Below are 24,769 nucleotides of genomic sequence, written 5' to 3' on the forward strand. Positions count from 1 at the left end.
AATCTCCCTGTGCATCTCTAGGGCTCGTGTCTGTTGAAATACCATTAAAAGCTCACTACAAAAAAACTCCCTGGAGAGCATGCATTATTGTAGCAAATGTCTTCCCTTAAAGCAATAAATCCTGCATGGGTATTCTCTGCCCTCTTGCTCCCTGCTTTTAAATTTTTGAGCTAAACCACAATGGCACGTACCTTTTAGTGCAATGTGAGTGCCGGTTACATAAGATTAAAGAGGTCAGAAGTCTTTGCTTTTTTGTACTCATCCTAGTTTTCTTTTCTTCCTGGATTTAGAAGTACATGCAAGAAGCAAGGACTTTGGGGAAAAATCTGAGGCAGCCCAAACTCTCTGATCTTTCTCCCGCTGTAATTGCTCAGACAAACTGGAAATTTGTGGAGGGTTTACTCAAAGAATGTCGAATGAAGGTGAGTCTTAAGTAAAACATGATTTGCTGAAAAAACAGAAGGCACTTGTGATCAGAGTATTTCTTACCACCATAATCCTTCAGTATTTAGCCTGACCTTGTGAGTACAGTATACCAGCAATACTTACAAACGTTATTAGATTTAGGGACACCTCTACTTGTCCCCCCGCTCAATACGTAGCAAAGTGAACCACCGTTGTACACTCACTGCCACCACAAACACTTCTGCACTTGACCTTATGAATAACATACCCTACTTACCTTGATATATTATACAATGTGATGTAATATGTTGTACATAACATACATAACAATATTTTTGCTCATTTACTATGCCTGGACATTTGGCCAGCTGTACTTGTAAATTGCTGAAACTTAATTTTAAAATGCTTCTTTGCAGACGAAACGTATGCTGGTAGAGAAGATGGGCCATGAAGCAGTGGAACTGGGACATGGTGAAGCCAATATAACAGGACTGGAAGAAAATACACTCATTGCTAGCCTTTGTGACCTGCTGGAAAGAATTTGGAGCCATGGGCTACAAGTCAAACAGGTCAGTAACTTGAAGGACTCTGTAACTTCTGTATTATTTCATTTTATTGTTTTCCTTTCTTCTATTTTTGATTGGATTGATCCTCATCTTGATTAGAATCTAGAAATAGTTTTCTAAGATCTACAGAGACACTCGCTGGAACACCTCAGCAAGCAAGAGTCCAAAAGTGGCAGGCTCAAACCCAGAACCTCAACCAATGGCTGATACCAAATGAGAAACTCCCCCCTGGGCGCACAGAAAACTGGCCAACTTGGAAGGCGCTGAACAGACTGTGCTCTGGCACCACGAAATGCAGAGCCAACCTAAAGAAATGGGGCTACAATGTGGAATCCATGACATACGAGTGTGGAGAAGAGCAAACCACAGACCACCTGCTGCAATGCACCCTGAGCCCTGCCACATGCACAATGGAGGACCTTCTTGCAGCAACACCAGAGGCACTCCAAGTGGCCAGCTACTGGGCAAAGGACATTTAATCAACTACCAAACTCGCAAATTTTGTGTTTTGTCTATCTGTCTGTTTGTTTTGTTCTGTTACAAATGTAATACAATTAACTGGTTGCCCTGACACGACAAATAATTAAATCTTGATTAGAATGATCCTTATCTAGGAACATAGTAATCGATACATATATTCAGTTCTCTTGTCACCTAGCCCGACCTAGCATAACTAGCTGGTTGTAATATTGAAATATGTCTTTTGATCAATGGAGATCAAGTGTTTTGCTCAATGGAAATAATTTGTTTGTTTTTAAAGGGAAAATCTGCCCTGTGGTCCCATTTAATTCAGTACCAGGAAAGAGAAGAGAAACAAGAGCAACTGGCAGAATCCCCAGGTGAGTCAAATGGCTGTTTGCAGCAGTAGTGTTTACAGCAGGGTTACTCTTATTTCCTTATTATTTATTGTCATTTAAAAACCTGAAATTGTCTAAGCATTAAACGGATTAAAAGTGCAATCTTGCACACGTCTATTCAGAACGTATCTGCCATTGAGTTGCCTCAGGTGCATTCCCAAAAGAGAAGTTTCTGATATCATGTTCCATTTGGAGAAATCCATGAAAGGATTTCATAATCTTTGAAATGCTGCAAGACTTTACTGGTTTTGTGTATAGGATGACAGGTATAGACTTTTTTCTTGATTATACTGTCTGTTAATTTGCCAGAAAGCAGATATTTTCAACTAAACTCTTGATGTTGTTTGGATACTAACTATAGAAATGGACTTCCATCAGTTTAAAATAGGGTTCTTTCTCAATTTCTAGTTTGGTGTCCTGCATTCTAAATAAATACAATAGTGGGACAAAATTTTACTTTGGGTATAAGTATTACTGATACTTCTAAATACTTAAAAACTAGGGGGTTGAGAAGGGCAGGGTAAAACTACCCCAAATAAATAAATAATCAAAATTGCAAGTGTATAGAGAGAGCCCCAAAAACATGTATTTTATTCTGTGATCCCCTGTGGGTAAAAGTTTTAACGCTAAAATATGTATTTTCAGTGTTGTGGAAAATTTGAGAGAAAGAAAGAATGTAAAATAAACCACGTGTAGTTCACGTTTGATCGGCCCACACACTGCCTTGCCAGAGAAAGAAAATATGCCACGCAGGTGAACAGTAAAGAACAAGTAGTTTACTCTTCTTAATTCAGAACAACATATGCACAATCTGATCAGTTATGAGAGATTTAGAATTATATTTCTTTGTTCATGTGGATAAATTCCTTCAGCAGCTCATGAAGCAAGAGTACACTCCAAACTCTGTCCCTCTCTGCTTCTCTCTGAACATCTGCATAGATCAAGCCTGAACAAAAATGTAACAGTATCCAAAAGTCCCAGACTCAGCCATCTCCCCAGGCATAGTAACCCTGCCAATCAGCTTCATGCATCTTATTTTACAGTTGATACACACACATCCACTGATTCCTTGCATGCTCCAACAAAGAAGAAATCAGATTATAGCATATTGGGTATAACATTCTTGTCATGATGACAATCCTTCTGAAACTATTTCATCAATTCACATTAAGATTTTTCTCATGTGCAGAAATCCTTATGGAAAAGAGATAAGTAGATGTAATAGCTGTAAAGAAGGCACTTTTTGATTATTCTTTGAAGATCTTCAGAGCCTTGTTCCAGCTTAACTGGAAGGCGGAGGTGACCAGTAAGCTGCCATAGTGTTGAAGCAGGAGACAAGTAGAAAATTATTTCCTTAGCATCCTTCTAGTAGAGATGGAGTTCCCAATGAATCTTAGGATTACTTTTGCAGCTTTCACAACTCTTCCCCACACTCCCTATTCTACAGTTGCTTCTGGACCAGAAAGAAGGAAGTCTGACACGGGGCTGATGTTACCTATCCTGAGAGTCTCAGTCATCAGTGATATGAGGTACAGCACTCAGTTCAGAAAAGTTTGTCTTGAAAGTTGATGTTTTGGTACCAGAAAAAATGAAAGAAAAATATATTGCCTTCTTTGTCAAAGACGTCTGCCTAAAAGTGATTTTTTTTTTTTTTGCATTTTGTGGCCTTATTTTGAAATATATATTTGCCTTTCTTGTCCAAGAATCCCATCCATGTCGTATTCCTCCATCAATATTGTATGATGGAGTAATAGGACATGGATGAGATTCTTCTCTTACAAATCCAAGGGTTGGGTAGGTTGATATGTGACCAATGTAGTAACAATACTTCTGACTCATTTGGTCATAAGGTTTATTTGGGATAGTCACTATATCCATTAATATGGATTTCCTTTAGAGATTGTGTTTGGAATAGTAGTTTGAGAGCTTGACCGGAACTTTAGAAAACAAAGATACAAATCCTTGCTCAGCCCCGGATAGCTCAAATATTCTCAGTCACAGAGGGAGACAATAGTAAACGTCAGAACAATTTTGTAAAAAAAATATAAAAACCCTTTAATGCTGCCCCTGTTTAGTACTGCAAACAACTTGTATTTCATGTTACATTAAGCCTTTCTACTAAAATACTGACATGGCTGTTTCTGGTTGCTAAACAGTTTTCCAGAGGATTAATTCCCAATAGCAGGGGCGGGCCATTCTTGAAGACTTCCTAGAATCATAGAGTTCGAAGAGACCTCGTGGGCCATCCATCCAACCCCCTACAAAAAACAGGAAAATTGCATTCAAAACACCCCCAAGAGATGGCCATCCAGCCTCTGTTTAAAAGCCTTCAAAGAAGAAGCCTCCACCACACTCTGCGGCAGAGAGTTCCACTGCTGAACAGCTCTCACAGTCTGGAAGTTCTTCCTCATGTTCAGATGGAATCTACTTTCTTGTAGTTTGAAGCCATTGTTCCGCGTCCTAATCTCTAGGGCAGCAGAAAACAAGCTTGCTCCCTCCACCCTATGACTTCCTGGACTGCTATATTGTTTTCTTTTCTAGCCAACAGAAAGGGTGGGTTTCCTGTCTTGAAAACTCCCGGAAAGAACAAATAGCCTTCTAAATATATTTGACCCCTCCTCTTGCATACGTTTTTCACCAGAAGTAAACTTCTGGACACTTCCAATATTTGTTTTGGTTTTTTGGGTTTTTGGGGGACGATTTTGAGAGTCCATCCAGCCCCTAAGGACCAGTGCAAACCACTGTTCCTGGTACAATCCTCCTCCACCTGTGGTTTTCCAGATGTAGTTAGACTCCAACACCCATCATTCTTTATCTTTGAATCTGCTGCTTAACTGGGATTTCCTTTTGCAACAATATTTGAGGACTCACACAGCTCCTACCTCTGAGTTAAAGAACGCTCTGTCAATCATTTGTCCCCCTCAAATCACAGCATATCACAAAGTTAAAAAATAATAAAACTGTCAGAATTTGTGTCTAATCTTCGTTGGCTTCTTGCATTGAGATAGCTTTTGCATACAGAGGAACAGGTGGAAACAAAGCTTCCTATCTTTTGCTCTGGGTGGGAAAAGCCCAGCCACTCCTGGAGGATGGTAATAGCCATGGACACCCGGCTCCCCATTGCTGTTGGAAAATGATTTATATCGCTTGGTTGTGTTTGCGCTTTAAATGGAGCTCCCCATCAAAGAAGGGAGTGGGAGGCATCTGCTTTGATATGGTCCCCTATCGAGAGGCTTGAAATAGCTACAGCTTTTGCTTTTCATCATGATGTGAGTGACTAATGCGCTGCGCATCGTATTTCTCAAGGACTTCTGATCGCATGCCCAGTTGTATTATGCTGGAAGCCGTAAGATCTGCTTATCAAAGTCTGAGCCAAAAACGAGGGGAGCTGCTTTGTGGAAAACAGACACCAGAAACAGTCCTTTTTTTGGAATGATCTGGTTGACCGTGTTGGGCCTTTGGTCAAGGAAGGGAGCCCTGAACAAAGGACAAAAGGGAGCTTCTGGGATGGGAGAGGATTATCTCTCCACTTTAAAACAGCCTGATGGAGTTTCCAACTGCTTGCTGTAGGCCTTAATTCTCTTAAGCCATTAAGAGAACCACAGTAAACTTGTGTCATCTTATGCGAAACTTAGCAGGGCCAGAGTGTCTGCAGAGCAAATGCTGGCAGGGATTTTGTTGAAAATATTGCAGTAGACAATGCAGCATTTGGGGTTGTGCTTGTTGTGATGTATCCCTGCTCCCTCTGCTGCTATTATTCTGGTTATGCTAGAGTTGCTGCACGCTCAGTGTTGTTTCTCTATATGGGGCTGAGGCAATCCTGGAATGGGGAGGAGCGGGACCAGATTATTAATGGTTCAGTTGCCTCAATTGCTCACAGAGCATTAAAGGAAGGGGGCAGATTGCTTCCTCTTCTTTACCAGTCAGTTCCTGGACCTCCCATTGTTTCTATGGCCATCAGCATTTAGTGACTCACATAAGTAATTCAGCACATTCTGTCAGGTTAATTGCTTAGTTTCGTTTAAATTAAAGGGCTTAAAGAGGAAGATTTTTCACTCTGTGCCATACTATTTAATTTCTAAGCCATGACACAGATAACACGGCAAAAAATAAGTAAATCTTGGTGTCTTGGTTTTTTGGCCTGTTCCTGGAGTTATTTGGGATGCTGATTCAGAAAACTGAATTGTATAGACCTCGTCTGGCATTGTATGGACCTCATCAAGCTCTAGTTTCTTAGATATGGTTATCAAGGCTTTCTATGGGCAAGTAGATGACGACTCTTATATGACACATGTTTTGTATCTCAAAAACTAGAGCTGATGGAGGAAACCCATGCCATTTTTGCAATCAGCAGGTCAAATATACCCAGAAACAGGTTTCACATTTGAGGCACCAGAACGTGTATTGGGCAGTGATAGTTCTCACTTTTGTATACAGTGTTCTCCTATTTGAGGAATTGTTTCACAGCAATCTTAATTCGACTTTGGAGAGAAGCTATGCCACACCTTTCTTATGCCCCAAACTTGATTTGCTCAAGTAATTTGAGAAGCGGTGGATGTGGACTCAAACCTTATGCATTCAGTAAGATTTTTATGGGTGCTAGAAATAATACCACACAAAAACTGACTGGCACAACCTGGGGATCACAGCCAGACACAGTGAAGACATCTGCACTTGCACTTTGCCACTCTGCTGCTGAAATATGCATGCCCAGTGTGGAATACTTCTCACCACGTTAAAACAGTGGATGTGGTTCTTAATGAGATATTATGCATTATCACAGGATGTCTACGCCCTACACCACTAGAGAAATTGTACTGTTTAGCCGGTATTGCACCACCTGATATCCGCCAGGAAGTAGCAATCTGTAATGAAAGGACCAGGGATTGACATCTCTGGCCTATCCTCTGTTCGATATCAGCCAGCAGGCCAAAGTCTTAAATCAAGATATAGTTTTCTAAGATCTGCAGAGATACTTGCAGAAACACCTCAGCAAGCAAGAGTCCAAAAGTGGCGGCTAATAACCTGGAACCTCAATCACTGGCTGATACCAGATGTGAAACTCCCCTCTGAGCACACAGAAGACTGGGAGACTTGGAAGGCACTGAACAGACTGTGCTGTCGTACCACAAGATGCAGAGCTAGCCTTAAGAGATGGGACTACAAAGTGGAGTCCACGACATTTGAGTATGGAGAAGAGCAAACCATAGACCACTTACTATAATGTAGTCTGAGCCCTCTAACATGCACAATGGGAGACCTTCTCACAACGACACCAGAGGCACTCGAAGTGGCCAGCTTCTGCTCAAAGAAAGTTTAGTATAATGCCAAGTTTTTAACTTTGTTTGTTGTTTTTTTATAAATTCACTTCTGACCCCATAAATAAATAAGTAACATTTAGGTTTTCCCTAAACTACATGCATGACTTGCAAAGAATTGTTGAAGAAACTGTCTCTTTGGGTGCAGCTAAAAGTAAATGTTGTGGATGTTGTTATCTGTTTTCCTTCAGGCACATCCAGAACATGAGTGAGATAAAGACTGACGTGGGTCGGGCTCGAGCCTGGATAAGGCTATCCCTTGAAAAGAAACTACTGTCCCAACATCTCAAGCAGCTTCTTTCCAATCAAGCCTTGGCAAAGTATGTTCTCAAACAGTAATCCTTTTGGGGTGGGAGGGATGTTCCTCCTTTTGAGGAAGCAATTTGGTGCAAATAATTCGTATGAATCAGTTCCATAGGGAGTAGCAGGTAGTTTCTGAGTAAATCCTACTTTGGTTTGTAGTACACAGCTCTTTAGTTGCAGCCAGGGACTGATAACCTTTCTGCAGCTTTTAGTTGCATAGTTTCACATCAGTTCAGATTCTGTATTACTCCGAATAATTAAAAATAAATTCTTCTACATCAAACTATTTTGCAAAAAAATCTGCCCGTATTAAATGGCTCTGTAAGCGCCATGCTATCTTTGCTGTCCTTCTATGACATGCATGGGCAAACTTGGGCCCTCCAAGTGTTTTGGACTTCAACTCCCACAATTCCCAATAGCACCAGGCCCTTTTCTTTCGAGTAAGGGGCCTGATGCTCTTAGGAATTGTGGGAGTTGAAGTCCAAAACACCTGGAGGGCCCAAGTTTGCCCATGCTTGCTCTATTAGGTGTTTGAATTCTTCGTGGCAACCTTACAACTCAAATCCAGAACAATTTCTTATTCAAACCCAAGATAACAAACCCGAGGGTGGGCATTTTGAGGAGCACAATGGACTGCGTGATTTCATTGTGGCTTTTTTGTTGTCTTTTCAAAAAGTCTCTTGAAAGATAGAGAGGAACCTGAGGGCAGAACAAAACATAGAAAAATGAGTTGAAGACATTCTTATTACTTATTTAGAATGTAAAGTGCTCATGCTTTTAAAACTGTACAAACTGGTGTACAAAATTGTGAACAGAAAGTAACCCATATTTTTCAAAATGTCAGATATGTAGTTAAATAAATAAATAAAGATCATAAAGTGTTGTCAAAGGCTTTCATGGCTGAAATCGCTTACTTATTGTGTGTTTTCGGGATGTATACCATGTTCCAGAAGCATTCTCTCCTGATGTTTCGCCTGCATCTATGGCAGGAATCCTCAGAGGTTGTGAGGTCTGTTGGAAACTAGGAAAATGGGCATTCCACAGAAATATAAACCCAATTTTCCTAGTTTCCAACAGATGTCACAACTTCTGAGAATGCCTGCCATAGATGCAGGTGAACCGTCAGGAGAGAATGCTTCTGGAACATGGCAATACAGCTTGGAAAGAGCAGAAACCCTAATGAAATGTCAGAGCAGCAGTTCAAAGTAGCAGGTTTAAAACTGCACAGTAAAAGGCACTTAGAAGACAAGAATGTGGCATATGACCAAAGGAGGGAGCATCCAAGAGATTTGATGCAGAACCAAGACAGCCATTCATCTCACCCCTTGTTGCATGACAGATCAGCTGCTGAGGGTTTTATCCAAATTGTGACTGATAGTTTATGTGCTCCAGAAATGGTCTGCAGCGCTCTTCATATGCCAAAAATACTTACTTCCTCTTGTATTTCAAAGTGCTTGGCTTTACTTTTTCTTATCAAAACAATATTTCCCTCTCCTACAAAACCGATACTATTAAATTAACTTTCTGGCATGCTTTTGGAGAGTTAGTGTCTTATTGTTGTAGTTCAGAGAGTTGAAATAGGAGTGAGGAAAGCAAAGCTCAGATTCCTGAGAAATTGGACCAGTCATTTTTTCTCACATTAATCTATTTTGCAAGGTGAGTTGTCAGGATAAATATGTAGAGGAAAATCATGCATACTAACTTGAGGTCGTATGAAACTTGACATATAAATGCACTAAGTTAATAAGGTGTTCTTGTAACATGCTGCCTAGAGCACAGTCCAGCTCTTTCCCAGTTCATACTTCATTGTATTTTTGTTGGTAATTGGAGAGGCAATAAAACTGTCCCAGCACACAGCCATAAAGTAATCAAACAATTGGCTTTGTTTACGGCTATATACAGCAGAGTTCATTGCAGCGTCTGTCTCCGGCAAAAGAGGAATCAGTAATGGCTACGCATAGCCTTCTTCATAAGCAATAGACACACCTCCTTCACATTCAATTGAAAGCATCTGGTCTCACACCAGGAAGCAGGAATTGATACACATATACCTTTCTAGGATTCATACAAAACTCTGTTGTTCGTTAACATTATCTCTGCTGGACATTATTACATACACATGCTTCCAGCTTTAAAAACACAGTGTTGTTGTAGATTTTTTTCGGGCTATATGGCCATGTTCTAGAGGCATTTTCTTCTGACATTTCGCCTGTATCTATGGCAAGCATCTTCAGAGGTAGTGAGGTCTGTTGGAACTAGGAAAAAAGGATTTATATATCCGTGGAATGACCAGGGTGGCACAAAGGACTCTTGTCTGTTGGAGCTAGGTGTGAATGTTTCAACTGACCACCTTGATTAGTATTTGATGGCCTGGCAGTGCCTGGGGCAATCTTTTGTTGAGGGATGATTAGATGTCCTTGTTTGTTTCCTCTCTGTTGTTGTGCTGTTCTAATTTTAGAGGGTTTTTTAAAATACTGGTAGCCAGATGGTTTCATGGTTTCCTCCTTTCTGTTGAAATTGTCCACATGCTTGTGGATTTCAATGGCTTCTCTGTGTAGTCTGACATGGTGGTTGTTGGAGTGGTCCAGCATCTGTGTTCTCAAATAATATGCTGTGTCCAGGTTTAAAAACACATTTTAGAAATCTACTACATAACCCAAAACAGAGAACTGACATTATTTACTACACATAAACTGCTGCAAACAAAAGTTGGTTCTTCTCCAGCCTACCTCTACCATCTTTCCAATGCTAATGCTGCTAAAAGAAATTAAACTAGACAGAGGATAAGGAGGAAAGTGAGTTTGGCAATGCAAAACAGGTTTTGTAGAAAGAAGCATCACTATCAGAGGTCTTTGAACTGAGATATAACTGTATCTTTCTTGTTCGTTGCAGGAAACTGTACAAACGTTATGCCTTCCTGCGGTGTGAGGAAGAGCGGGAGCAGTTCCTCTATCACCTGCTCTCCCTCAATGCTGTGAATTACTTCTGCTTCACAAGTGTCTTCACCACCATCAGTGAGTAGAGAGCGATTCCAGCGTGCTCAGCAGCTGTGTGATAAAAGGTGGATTGTGATCTCGTAACAAAGCCTGCAATCATGGCTCTTGAGATCAACACTTCAGAGCATTATTCGGGGGAATTAGAGGGTGTGTGCCATTGTAGGGAGCACAAGTGTACATTCATTTCTATTTTATTATATTGATATAAAATACTTCGCATATCCACCTGTTAGCTGAAGCTCTCATGGCAACTTGATGTATGTTTCAGGTAACAACAAAGCAGACCTGTCAGGATGTTAATCTCTTTAATGGCTGGGGCATTTTCCCCCGTCATAACTCTCTCGTCGCGCTTAGCAGCAGACATCAGTTAAATATCCTACTTTGGATTGTAACTCTTTAGTTGTAGCTGAGCAACTTAGACTTTTGAGCATGCTTTGAAATGGCAAGCACATACCCTGCTTGGGGCACTAGTTGCTCTTATGTCTCTGCCATATTGCTGAATCTGCTGCTGGATACTAGGCCAGGAAAGTATCCTTTATCCCTCCAGATGCTTTTGACATTGGTCTTGGTAATGTTCATTGAAGAAAGGCCAAAGTTCCCCCATTCCTGCTTCAGGTGTAATAGGCAATGGCACAGAAATGACAGCTGTGATGTCAACTCGTGACACGTCCAATCTACTTGGAGCTTCCCTTCCTTCCCAGGCTTCTTTCCAAAAAGGGTGGAAAGTGCACTAACAGCTAGGGAAGCATCTGGGATATCTGCTTTTTATGGGTACCTTTTCCTTTTACTCTCTTGTCTTTCTCTTTTCAAATCTCCGATAGCAGTGGAGCAAAGGCTCCTTGAGGGGGGAAAAACCCAGTGGTTGCTGGATATGTGGCTAGACAGACCTCTTTCCACAAAGGTCGAGGTTTGTGTATTTGGATTGGAGGATAAGAGAGGCTCAATAATAATAATAATAATAATAATAATAATAATAATAATAATAATCGACAACAGATCCCAAGTGTAGACTCTGCAAGGAAGCAGATGAAACAATAGATCACATCCTCAGCTGCTGCAAGAAGATCGTGCAGACAGACTACAAGCAGAGGCATAACACCATTGCTCAGATGATTCATTGGAACTTGTGCTACAAATACCATCTGCCAGCAGCAAAGAACTGGTGGGATCACAAGCCGGAAAAGGTTACAGAGAATGAACATGCCAAACTCCTCTGGGACTTCCGGATTCAGACAGACAGAGTTTTGGAGCATAATACTCCTGACCTCACAATTGTGTTAAAAAACAAAGTATGGATCGTTGATGTCGCAATCCCAGGTGACAGTGGGATTGCAGAGAAACACCTGGAAAAGCTAACATGATATGAGGATTTAAAAATCAAACTGCAAAAACTGGCACAAACCAGTAAAGGTGGTCCCAGTGATGATTGGCACACTGGGTGCAGTGCCTAAAGACCTTGGCCTGCACTTAAACACAATTACCATCTGCCAGCTGCAGAAGGCCACCTTACTGGGATCTGCACGCATTATTCACCGATACATCACACAGTCCTAGACACTTGGGAAGTGTCTGACGTGTGATCCAATTCAACAGCCAGCAGAGTGTCTGCTGTGGAGTCATCTTGTTGTGATAATAATAATAATAATTTTAATTTATATTCCACCCTTCTCACCCTGAAGGGGACTCAGGGTGGATCACCCACTGTGCCACTGCTCCTGATACATGAGGTCAACCTATATATGCAAATAATATACAGTATGTAAACCCTGGAGGCATTGGTTTGCCTCTTAGGTAAAGATAAAAGGAAGTCCAGCTGTGTGGGTGGAAGTTTTCATTGTTGAAGGACATATGTCAGGCGTGGGCAAACTTCAGCCTTCCTGGTGTTTTGGACTTCAACTCCCACAATTCCTAACAAAAGGTGCTTCAAAAGCTTGTCCATTCTTTTTCCTTCCCTTACTTATAAAATAAAATAAAACAAATAGATAAAATACTTGGGTTCACTTTAGGATTGTCGTAGGTCGGAAATAGCCGTTCCATTGATTGACACTCATTCAGTTTTGACAAAGGAGAGTTAGATGTTCCAAAATGGCAGCATATGTCGTCTACATCTCTGTTGTGGAAACAGAAGGATAAAGGTTTTGCCTTCTGATGTCCTTCCTACCTTCTAAAAATAGCAGTGACATGATTCCGCAGTTTCTAAATTTGTTTGACCTTCATTTTTGACTGTGTAGTAACAGCAACATCTAGTGGCTACTTCCATTACTGCCTGACTATGGAGCTTTGCAGAATGCATCCCTATGGAAAACCATGATGATCAGTATGCTTTACTCATAGTGCTTCTGCGTGGAAGAATTAGCATCCGTGTGACTTATTGTTTTTCACGTTTCCCTTTTCTAAATACTTGGTCTGTCTTACAAAAGTGACAATAAGTCTTGTATAAAATCAAAGACAGCATGAAGCTACAACAAGGAGCCAATCTGGACATGTCATTAATTGTCCAAATGCAGCTGAGATATGTAAACAGTGATAAACAGCGCCTTTGGGGACTAAAGATGTAATACTTTCTCTCCCTTTCTGTGTGTTTTCAAAAGACCTGTATTTTGTATACACATTTAACAGTTTTTAGCATTGGCATTGTATTTACATGGGAAGCATTCAATAGTGATTGCCTTCCTCCTTAGAAGAACTTATTGAATCAATAATTCATACTGTTTCCTGTTACAGTGATTCCATATAGGACAGTGATCATCCCCATCAAAAAACTCAGCAATGCAATTACCACATCAAATCCATGGATTTGTGTTTCGGGAGAACTGGGAGATACTGGAATAATGCAGATTCCAAAAAACCTTCTAGAAATGACATTTGAGGTGAGTGTGAGATACCCTTCTGTTTTGTCCTTGCAATTTCAAAACATTCACAGCTGCTGTGCCCTTGTCAGGAAATTGTCATTTCCCCCCTTTTTATGTATCACTGCCAAAACTCTAATAAAAATATTTTTTAAAAATAGGAAATGGTCATTTTAAAATCTTGGGTATTATTTTTAAGTTAACATTGTTTTACTAATGTGAGCAAGCAGCTTTGTAACTCCAAGTGAAAGAAGGAAACTGGGCTACTTAGCACCTTCTGTCACTGAGGATTAATTTCTATTTCCCTTCTGTCCCTCTCTGCCCCCCCCCCAATTCCATCAGACATTAAGTTGTTGTTGTTATTTATTATTTATTTATTTACTATATTTATATACCATCCCTCTCAGCCTGCAGGCGACTCAGGCTGTTGTTGTTGTGATTTGATACATAGCAAGATTAGTACACAGCATATAAGACCACTATGCTGGCTTTTGTATGTGATCACACATCGGACAGTTCCCAAGTGTCTAGGACTGTATGCTATATCGGTGAATAATGTGTGCAGATCCCAATAAGATGGCCTTTTGCAGCTGACAGATGGTAATTTTGTCAGTGCCGATTGTTTTTAAGTCCAGGCCAAGGTCTTTAGGCATTGCACCCAGTGTGCCGATCACCACTGGGACCATTTTACTGGCTTGTGCCAGAGTCTTTGTAATTCTGTCTTTAAATCCTCATATTGTGTAAGCTTTTCTAGTTGCTTCTTGTCAATTCTGCTGTCACCTGGGATTGCAACATCGAAGATCCATTTTTGTTTTTTTCCTCCCCATGATTATGAGGTCAGGAGTATTGTGCTCCAAAACTCTGTCAATCTGAATTTAGAAGTCCCAGAGTAGTCTGACGTGTTCATTTTCCGTAAATTTTTGGCTTGTTGTTGTTATTGTTATTATTATGTTTATTTATTTATTTCCAGCATTTCTACCCTGTCCTTCTCAACCCTCGAAGGGGGACTCATATATTTATATCCCACCTTCTCTCTCCATACAGAGACTCAAAGCAGCTCACAGTTAAAAGTATTACAATACAACCTAAAATAGACAATATGAAAATATTAAAACAGTATTAAACACCATTAATATTAAAAACAATTCAAAACTTTGTTGAAGAAGATATCCCTCATTTCTCTGAATTGTTCCTAAAATGATGTTTTTATAATTTGCCTTGGGGCAAAAGCATAACAGTTATATTTAGTAACCTAATGAGAGTCCACAGATATATTTATTTTGAAGCAATGGGGGAATTTATACTGTCAACTCAAGGCATGTACCTACCAAAGGGAAGGTCAGTGAGGATGTGAGCTTTTTCTCATTTAACCTCTGCTGACAAAGAAGAGCCTCTGCTAAAAATATGAGCTAAGATCCTGCATCAGAGATAGGTCACTGAAAATAATTAACATTTGATTTTAAAGTTGTCCTTTTTTTTTACAGTGTCAGAACTTGGGAAAGCTGACCACTGTTCAGCTAGGTCATGACAACTCTGGACTGTTAGCCAAATGGTTGGTGGATTGTGTCATGGTCAGGAACGAAATCACAGGCCACACCTATAAGTAAGTATCGAAAAGTCAACCAAATCCTCTTTGGAAATTGTCATATTAAGATAGATGAAGATGGTGACTTTTGTTAAATGTTTATATCAATTTTGTAATTTTCTTGTGTGATAAAATTGTTGTATTTGTTTGCTGATATGTATTTAAACTAAATATTTTGTAACTGGTTTTTAATCTTGGATGTTGGAAACCACAAGTACTTTTAGACAGCTTTAACAATTCCACAGACAGAGTAGTTTGCATGTTATTGCTTTTCTTCCATTTTGTTCCAAAATGACATCTTTCCAAAATGACATCTTTCCATGTTCTGTAACATGGAAATGAGATTTGTTTACTTTACATGCTTGTATTTTCACCTATTTCTGCTCATGGTGAGGAGGAACAGTCAATTGAAGGTATTCTGCACTCTAAGACTTAGTTTCTTTAAGGTGTATGCTCTTAAAAACAGGAACATTGGGCCTAATTGTTTCATTGTGTAACATTTCAGGTTTCCATGTGGAAGGTGGCTGGGGAAAGGTGTTGATGATGGAAGCCTGGAGAGGATTCTTATTGGAGAGCTGATTGCAACATCATCAGATGATGACCTTGGGAAGCAGTGCCGGACCCCTCCGCAGCAAAAATCCCCAACCTCAGTTCGGAGACTGAGCATCACTTCCCTCACCGGGAAAAACACAAGTAAGACCTAGCTCTCTTCGCAAGCATAGCAGGCAAACATTGCCATAAATCAAGAGGGAAATATGGTTTGTTTTTCTTTGTCAATGAGAAATACAGACTTTTCAAGATAAACTCTGGATACCGTGTTGTAAGTGTAGTCCTGTATTTAATATATCTGTATTTACAAAAATCTGAGAAAAATATCAACCGCGTCAACTCAGAATTTTGCATTTTCCTAAATGTGGGCCTTTCCTACTAGTTTAGAGCCACATGCAAGTATTTTGAGCATAACAACAAGAACTTAAGCATCCTCCTGTATCTAGTAATGATTAATCTAGACCAGAATTTGATACTATATTACACGATTTGTGTTCTTGGGTTACAAATGTCATTTCCTAATCGGTTCTATAATATTAAACTGCAAAAACATTGCTTTTGCAAGACATTCTGCAGTACATTTTTTATAGTTTTTAAATGAATATCTCATAGAGTCTCAACTAATTCAACATAGTTTGTGACAGCCATAAAAACAAAGTTTCTGGAGTATAACAGCTACAAGAAATAACCAGGAACAGATTTTTTTTCAAATTTTGTTACATACTCACTGGAACACCTCAGCAAGCAAGAGTTCAAAAGTGGCAGGCTAAAACCCAGAACCTCAATCAAAGGCTGATACCAAATGAGAGACCCCCTCCTGGGCAAACAGAAAACTGGGCTATTTGGAAGGCGTTGAACAGACTTCGCTCTGGCACCACAAGATGCAGAGCCAACCTTAAGAAACAGGGCTACAAATTGGAGTCCACAACATGCGAGTGTGGAAAAGAGCAAACCACACACCACCTATTACAATGCAGCCTGAGCCCTGCCACATGCACAAGTGGCCAGCTACTGGTCAAAGGACATTTCGCAGAATGCCAAGTTTGCAAACTTTGTGTGTGTGTGAGTCCTGATATAATAGATAGATAGATAGATAGATAGATAGATAGATAGATAGATAGATAGGGAAAGCTGTTAGTGTACTAGATGGATTTCTAATTATATTTAACACTTAAACCTAAGAAGGCTCTGATAGATAAAACCAAAAACTGAATGAGTTCAATAGTTCCGCACCCAAGCAAACGATATAGCAGCCACCTAAATCAGAAAGTTCAGCCTGCTTTCTTGTTTCACTGTCTTGTGGGTGAATTTCATTCTCTTCCACTTCCTTTCCTCCCTTGTTTTAATGCAGAACCCAACGCTGGACAGATCCAAGAAGGAATTGGGGAAGCTGTGAACAATATAGTGAAGCATTTCCATAAACCTGAGAAAGAGGTATGGTGCCTTATCAAAACTTACAGAATGAATGTGAGCAAAAATTTGTCCCTTGGTTGTTTAGTAACACGTGGTTTTTATTGGAGGCACAGGTATTATAATTGAAATTATTTTATAAATTCTTAATTACCAATTTCACTATATCTCATAGAATTTCTCAAACAGCTTGACCACTGGCCATTTTGGTTGGGATCTATGGGAATTCTGTGATATTTCCAGTCACTGGTCAGGTCTGACACTGTGGCAAACCTTGGACTCTATTATCTAATTTCTTTGTCGGTTTGACATTTGCTGTTGTTTGTCAGAACTCAGTGACTTTTTCGGGCTATGGTTCTGTACAAAGAATAACAGGCACTGTTTACAACTTTACTGAAGCTGTTAGTTCACAAAATGTATAGTATACTACATTTGTAGTAATGTTTAAGGTCAATGATTTTTTCCCCCTGCAGTGGCCTGAAATGGTGTGTGTGTATATTTGTGTCCCCACTGCAAAAAATTCAAATGTGTTGCTATCCACCAGAGGAGCAAATAATTTTTAAAAATGAAGGCATACTTGTTAGACCTCACTATCATTATGTCCCAATTCCATATGTGTGTGTGTAGCTTCAAGTTGCATGAATTGCATAGGGTTTTCTTAGGCAAGGAATACTCAGAGGTGGCTTTGCCAGTTCCTTCCTCTGAAATCGAGACCACATTATCTGGTCTCCCATCAGTAAATGCCAGACGCTTACTTCTTACAAATATTATTTGTATTATTTACAGGTGCCAGTGACAAGCATTGCTCCTGGGATAAAATTCAGAAATTCATGTAGACTTTCATTGTTTCTCCTTTTGTAGAGAGGAAGCTTCACCGTTCTCTTGTGTGGAGAAAATGGCTTGGTTGTAGCATTGGAGCAGGTCTTCCACCATGGTTTCAAGTCGGCTCGCATTTTCCATAAGAACGTTTTCATCTGGGACTTCATAGGTAATGTGGAAACCTGGTTCAGATGGGATTTTTTGGAAGAGTTTAGCTAAATTGACAGGGGTGGGATGAGACATGGAGCCATAGTCCAAAACAAGAACTTTTCCAAGTAGTCTGATGGTTTATTATGCTTGGAATTCATGAAATACTGACAAAATGGGTTGTTAACCTATTGGTAAACAGTAACTACTTAATGGTTGGGCCAATTCTAGGATTAGCAAATGTAGGTCCATTTGAGACAGCAAACAAATTTGCTAACGGAAGGAAAGCAGTATTGAGATTTTCTACATCAGAATTATTTATTATTATTTATTTAAAGTTTTGTATCCCGATCTTCTCTACTTCCGTAGAGGGACTCAGACCGGCTAACAGCAAGAATTCAATGCTCACAATAATAACCTTTTAAAACATCATACATAAACAATAGGTTAAAATACATATAAGATAAAATGCAATTACATTAGGGTCTCGCTTATCCAACCTTCACTCATCCAACATTCTGTATTATCCAAAGCAGTCTGCCTCCCACCGGGATCCACAGCTGTTTCAATACATTGCAGTATTTTGGTGCTAAATTCATAAATACAGCAATTACTATATAACATTACCATGTATTGAACTGCTTTTTCTGTCGATTTGTTGTAAAACGTGATGTTTTGGTGTTTTATTTGTAAAATCGTAACATAATTTGACGTTTAGTAGGCTCAGGGGCGGCCCGTCCATTACTCGAAGTAAGCGGTGGCGGAATACTTTTTTTGCCAGGGGGCGCTGTTCTGTCCTTAGGCCACGCCTCCTCCTGCAGGCCCCATGCGCCCTCCACAGCCTTCTTCTAATGGAGAAGCGCAGGCCCCGCCCACTAGGCGAGAGGGAAGTCCTCCCTCCCTCCCTCCCTCCACGTGCTGCCAGGAGGGAGGGAGGCAGCCAGCCAGCCAGCCAGCCAGGCTCTTTCTTTCGCTTTCCCTTTCCTTCCCTGCTGCAGCTGAGCCTGGACCCCTCTCAGGGCAGCAAGGAGGCCTGGTCAAAAGGTACTGCAAATGTCATCTTCTGTACATGCCTCCCCCAAACCCCTCTAGTATTTGGTAATAATGGAAGTCCTATATGCCAAGCTTGGTTCAATTCTATTGTTGGTGGAGCTCAGAATGTTCTTTGGTGCTTGGTAAACTGCAATTCCCAAATGTCAGGGTCTATTTTTCCCAACCCCCTCTCCAGTATTTTCTGTTAGTCATGAAAGTCCTGTATGCCAAGTTTGGTTCAGTTCTATTATTGGTGGAGTTCAGAATGCTCTTTGGTGCTTGGTGAAGCATTCTCACCTGATGTTTCACCCACATCTATGGCAGGCATCCTCAAGAGGCTGTGAGGTCTGTTTGTAACTAGGCAAGTGGGGTTTGTATATCTGTGGAATGTCCAGGGTGGGAAAAAGAACTCATGTCTGCTTGAGGTAAGTGTGAATGTAGCAATTGGTCATCTTGATGAGTATTTAATGGCCTTGCAGCTTCGAAGCCGAGCTAGTTGCTGCCCAGGAATCCTTTGTTGGGAGCGGTTAACTGGCCCTGATTGCTTCATGTCAGGAATTCCCCCCCCCCCTTTTTAGTGTTGCTCTTTATTTATTCTGATTTTAGAGGGTTATTTTAGAGGGTACTGGTAGCCAGATTTTGGGCGAGGGGCGAGCGAGGCATTCTCTCCTGACGTTTTGCCTGCATCTATGGCAAGCAGCATCCTCAGAGGTAGTGAAGTCTATATTTATAAGGGTTTATATTTATGTGGAATAATGACCAGGGTGGGACAAAGGACTCTTGTCTGCTGGAGCGAGGTGTGAATGTTTCAACTGACCACCTTGATTAGCATTTGATGGCCTGGCAGTGCCTGGAGCAATCTTTTGTTGAGAGGTGATTAGATGTCCCTGATTGGGTTGTTGTAGGTTTTTTCAGGCCATATGGCCATGGCCTAGAGGCATTTTCTCCTGACTTTTCGCCTGCATCTATGGCGAGCGAGAGGGGCGAGCGAGGCATTCTCTCCTGACGTTTTGCCTGCATCTATGGCAAGCAGCATCCTCAGAGGTAGTGAAGTCTATATTTATAAGGGTTTATATTTATGTGGAATAATGACCAGGGTGGGACAAAGGACTCTTGTCTGCTGGAGCGAGGTGTGAATGTTTCAACTGACTACCTTGATTAGCATTTGATGGCCTGGCAGTGCCTGGAGCAATCTTTTGTTGAGAGGTGATTAGATGTCCCTGATTGGGTTGTTGTAGGTTTTTTCAGGCCATATGGCCATGGCCTAGAGGCATTTTCTCCTGACTTTTCGCCTGCATCTATGGCGAGCGAGAGGGGCGAGCGAGGCATTCTCTCCTGACGTTTTGCCTGCATCTATGGCAAGCAGCATCCTCAGAGGTAGTGAAGTCTATATTTATAAGGGTTTATATTTATGTGGAATAATGACCAGGGTGGGACAAAGGACTCTTGTCTGCTGGAGCGAGGTGTGAATGTTTCAACTGACCACCTTGATTAGCATTTGATGGCCTGGCAGTGCCTGGAGCAATCTTTTGTTGAGAGGTGATTAGATGTCCCTGATTGGGTTGTTGTAGGTTTTTTCAGGCCATATGGCCATGGCCTAGAGGCATTTTCTCCTGACTTTTCGCCTGCATCTATGGCGAGCGAGAGGGGCGAGCGAGGCATTCTCTCCTGACGTTTTGCCTGCATCTATGGCAAGCAGCATCCTCAGAGGTAGTGAAGTCTATATTTATAAGGGTTTATATTTATGTGGAATAATGACCAGGGTGGGACAAAGGACTCTTGTCTGCTGGAGCGAGGTGTGAATGTTTCAACTGACCACCTTGATTAGCATTTGATGGCCTGGCAGTGCCTGGAGCAATCTTTTGTTGAGAGGTGATTAGATGTCCCTGATTGGGTTGTTGTAGGTTTTTTCAGGCCATATGGCCATGGCCTAGAGGCATTTTCTCCTGACTTTTCGCCTGCATCTATGGCGAGCGAGAGGGGCGAGTGAGGCATTCTCTCCTGACGTTTTGCCTGCATCTATGGCAAGCAGCATCCTCAGAGGTAGTGAAGTCTATATTTATAAGGGTTTATATTTATGTGGAATAATGACCAGGTAGGACAAAGGACTCTTGTCTGCTGGAGCGAGGTGTGAATGTTTCAACTGACCACCTTGATTAGCATTTGATGGCCTGGCAGTGCCTGGAGCAATCTTTTGTTGAGAGGTGATTACAGATGTCCCTGATTGGGTTGTTGTAGGTTTTTTCAGGCCATATGGCCATGGCCTAGAGGCATTTTCTCCTGACTTTTCGCCTGCATCTATGGCGAGTGAGAGGGGCGAGCGAGCGGCGAGCGAGAGGGGCGAGCGAGCGGCGAGCGAGAGGGGCGAGCGAGGCATTCTCTCCTGACGTTTTGCCTGCATCTATGGCAAGCATCCTGTACTAGTGAGGTCTGTTGGAAGTAGGAAAAAGGGTTTATATATTTATGTGGAATAATAACCAGGGTGGGACAAAGGACTCTTGTCTGCTGGAGCGAGGTGTGAATGTTTCAACTGACCACCTTGATTAGAGGGCCCGCCAGAGTGAGTGCCTGCCTTCCCTCCTTAATAATAATTTTAATTTCTCCTCCCTATTCTACTAAATTAATAATTAAATTTAAAAAATATTGAAAAAATATTGAAAAAATATTGAAAAAAAAGGGCGCCATCTTTACAAAATGTTTTGTAAATATTTACGAAATTTCGTAAATACCGAACTTTTTTTTTGGAAAATTTTGTAATTATTTTAAATATCGAAACAAAAAAAAACCCCAATTACAAAACGATTTTAGAAACAAATTTTTGCGTTGTTACCCAGGCCTAATAGATAGATAGATAGATAGATAGATAGATAGTGATTGGTTTTGGGGGGGGGGGGGCGCCAAAATACTGTTTGCTTACCATTGAAAATTACCTAGGTCCGCCTCTGAGTAGGCTTTTCCTTAATCCCTCCTTATTATCCAACATTTTTGCTTATCCAATGTTTTTCTGGCCCATTTATGTTGGATAAGCGAGATTCTACTGTATAACTGTGCTGCAAAAGTAACATAAGAAAGATCTCAGAGACAGCCAACATATCTTGAACCAGCAGGATTCTGGAAGGTATAGTCAGAAATTATACGTATTCTGGTAGTGGGAGGGTGGTTCCAAGAGTTGTAGACCAAGAATTAATTTCCCAAGCTCTACTCTGAGCTAGTTTTTACAATTTAGCTACTGTATATACTTGAGTATAAGCCTAGTTTTCAGCCTTTGTAAAACTGAACCCCCCCCCCCTCGACTTATATATACTCAGGTGAAGGTCCTGATGGGATGGCGTGGGGTTGTAAGAAGGGCTTCTTTCAGGCCCATACCTTCCTGCCAGGACCCTTACCTCTCCGCACAGCAACCCAGCTCTCCTTTCTCTCTTCCTCTCTCGCACAGCACACACCTTCCTCTCATCCTGTCTTGGCACAGCATGTGTCTTCCTTTCCTCTTCTCTCGGTGCAGCGCGCACCTTCCTCTCCTCTCTTGGCACCAGTATTTCCCACTTTCCCTTATTCATATACACACAGCATTTTCCCCAAAATGTATAGTTACAATAAACTATTGTGGTTATTGGAAGGATACATAAGTGCATTTACTTCTATTATTTACTCTATTATTACATTTATTATTTTTCTCTAATTAATTATGATATCTATTAATTTACTCTATTATTGTTATTATGTTTATTATTTTACTCTATTTATGATTATTACATTTATTTATTTTTCCCTAATTGTTATTATTATTCCATCTATTATTTTACTCTCTTGTTATTACTACAATTATTATTTTACTTTACTATTACTGTTATTATTACATTTCCATTATTTTATTCTATTATTTTTATTACATCTATGATTTTACTCTCTTTATTATTATTGGAAGGATACATTGAAGAAAGTTAGAATAATGGTTGAATCAGAGTGGGACAGCCTTATCTTAAATTACAGTTTTCTGTAAATATTCAAAAACATTTAACCTGCAGATGCCTCAATTAATGTAATTTTATTGGTATCTAATTTTATTTACCAGAAATTTACTCTGCATTTCCCACCCCCGACTTATACTCGAGTCAATACGTTTTCCCATTTTTTGGTGGTAAAATTAGGTGCCTTAGCTTATATTCGGGTCAGCTTATACTCGAGTACATGCGGTATTTTAGTCCGTCAGAAGTGTATGTCTCTGAAAATCATCAGAGCATTCTGTGTAAACAAAGGTGGGTTTTTACTCAACAGGTTCATACTTTCCCTTTGTTAGAACAAGCTTGTCATTTGAAACTGGTTCTTAACTGGTGTAAAAGCAACATAATACTTTTCTGCCAGAGATGCCTTTAGGGCAGTAATTACCTCCGAATCCACAGTTGCTGTGTCCTAATGGGATAGGAATTCACTTTACGGTCATAAATTAGCTATGGTTCTAGAACAGGCTAACTGCCAGTCACCAAATCCCTCAGTATAGAATTACAAAATGGCTACTTTAAGCTTTCTACATTTAAGAAGTATTTGCGTGATATTAATTTACATGAATATGTAGTCCTTAGTGCTTGTTTACTGGAGGGAAAAGCAGCGGTGCAAACAGGTTCAACCTGCATAATGGCAGCAGGGTGTTTTTCCTAGCACAGGCTTTTCTTAAGTATGGATTTTAGATTAAACTTGGTGTAGAAAAAGTTACATTTTGTTTAGTCCTGACATAATTATAGCCCTGGTAGGTCAGAAATGGAAACCATGCATTCCTAAATATGTTTTTGGACAGCAGATTCCAGAAACCTTAGTCAATATGGCCGGTTTTGGTGAATGTTGGGAATTGCGGTCCAACATGTGATTTTGCCGTCCAACATGTACCTTGTCTCCTGCACTGTGCTAATAATACAATATAATATAATATATTGTGTGTACATATAATATTGATAATATTATAATGTGATACAATATAATACTAACAATAATACAATATTATAATTATATATTTTGTATTACATGTAATATTACTAATAATATTACACCATAATGGTAAAGTACAATATAATAATATATAATACTTATATTGTGCTATGGTAATAATATAATATATTGCATTTACATATTACTTGTAAGCCGCTCCAAGTCCCCTTCGGGGTGAGAAGGCTGGCATATAAATGTTGTAAATAAATAAATTTGTTATAGGTAGGGATTTTATTATTTAGTGCTTTGTTATCTTCTGGACTGAATGATTGATGATGAAGATTTTCTAAAGTGGTTGACACATTTTGCAACAGGCTATTATGTTTTGGCTGTATGTCAGGACTAAAGAAAAAAGTGTTTGTGAGATGAAGAAATGACATCTCATTTTCCCCAAAAAGTCATGTTCAGGAATGGATTCAAATGCAAATGTAAAATATCTGCCATGTTTTTAATGGGTTCCTCCTTTGTCCTTTATTGAAAGCTGCCATCATATTTGGATGTTGTACAATGCTGGCCTTTCATATTTGTTGGGCAAGTGGACTTAATAACAAAAGACCCTCCCCATAAATGCACAGCTGAGTAACGTATCAGGAACAGCGTGACCCAGCTCTTTAAGCCCAAAGTGATAAAAATAACAAAAACACACAGACCAATGTTATCTCTTCTATAGGAGGCTTTTCTTTGAAGTAAAATAATATAATTACACTATTTACAAAATCAAGGTTTCTGTTGTGTTTTTGTGCTATATTATGTTTACTGTATTGATGGGCGTGGCCTCATGTAAGCCGCCCCGAGTCCCCTTGGGGAGATGGTGGCGAGGTATAAATAAAGTATTATTATTATTATTATTATTATTATTATTATTATTATTATTACATAACGCAAACAAAGTTCAGCCTTCACACTGGAGCTTCAAACACGAGGCCTTCTCAACCTGAGGGCTCTCACAGACT

At 40.2% G+C, this 24,769-nt stretch overlaps 1 protein-coding gene across 4 annotated transcripts in view; it reads left to right on the top strand.

Moving 5' to 3' along the window:
• Window positions 1-24,769, top strand: part of DENND5B (DENN domain containing 5B) — a 159,238-nt gene that overhangs the window by 129,538 nt on the left and 4,931 nt on the right. For all 4 annotated transcript variants that reach the window (XM_060776781.2, XM_060776783.2, XM_060776782.2 and 1 more), the window contains 11 exons: window positions 291-422; window positions 822-974; window positions 1,732-1,810; window positions 3,276-3,357; window positions 7,338-7,466; window positions 10,342-10,463; window positions 13,170-13,315; window positions 14,779-14,897; window positions 15,385-15,572; window positions 16,780-16,862; window positions 17,700-17,826. In XM_060776781.2, the coding sequence (XP_060632764.2) occupies window positions 291-422; window positions 822-974; window positions 1,732-1,810; window positions 3,276-3,357; window positions 7,338-7,466; window positions 10,342-10,463; window positions 13,170-13,315; window positions 14,779-14,897; window positions 15,385-15,572; window positions 16,780-16,862; window positions 17,700-17,826 (1,360 nt within the window). The remainder of the gene's footprint in view (window positions 1-290; window positions 423-821; window positions 975-1,731; window positions 1,811-3,275; window positions 3,358-7,337; window positions 7,467-10,341; window positions 10,464-13,169; window positions 13,316-14,778; window positions 14,898-15,384; window positions 15,573-16,779; window positions 16,863-17,699; window positions 17,827-24,769) is intronic.

The sequence above is a fragment of the Anolis sagrei genome, chromosome 5 (genome assembly GCF_037176765.1).
Source record: "Anolis sagrei isolate rAnoSag1 chromosome 5, rAnoSag1.mat, whole genome shotgun sequence".
Lineage (NCBI taxonomy): Eukaryota > Metazoa > Chordata > Lepidosauria > Squamata > Dactyloidae > Anolis > Anolis sagrei.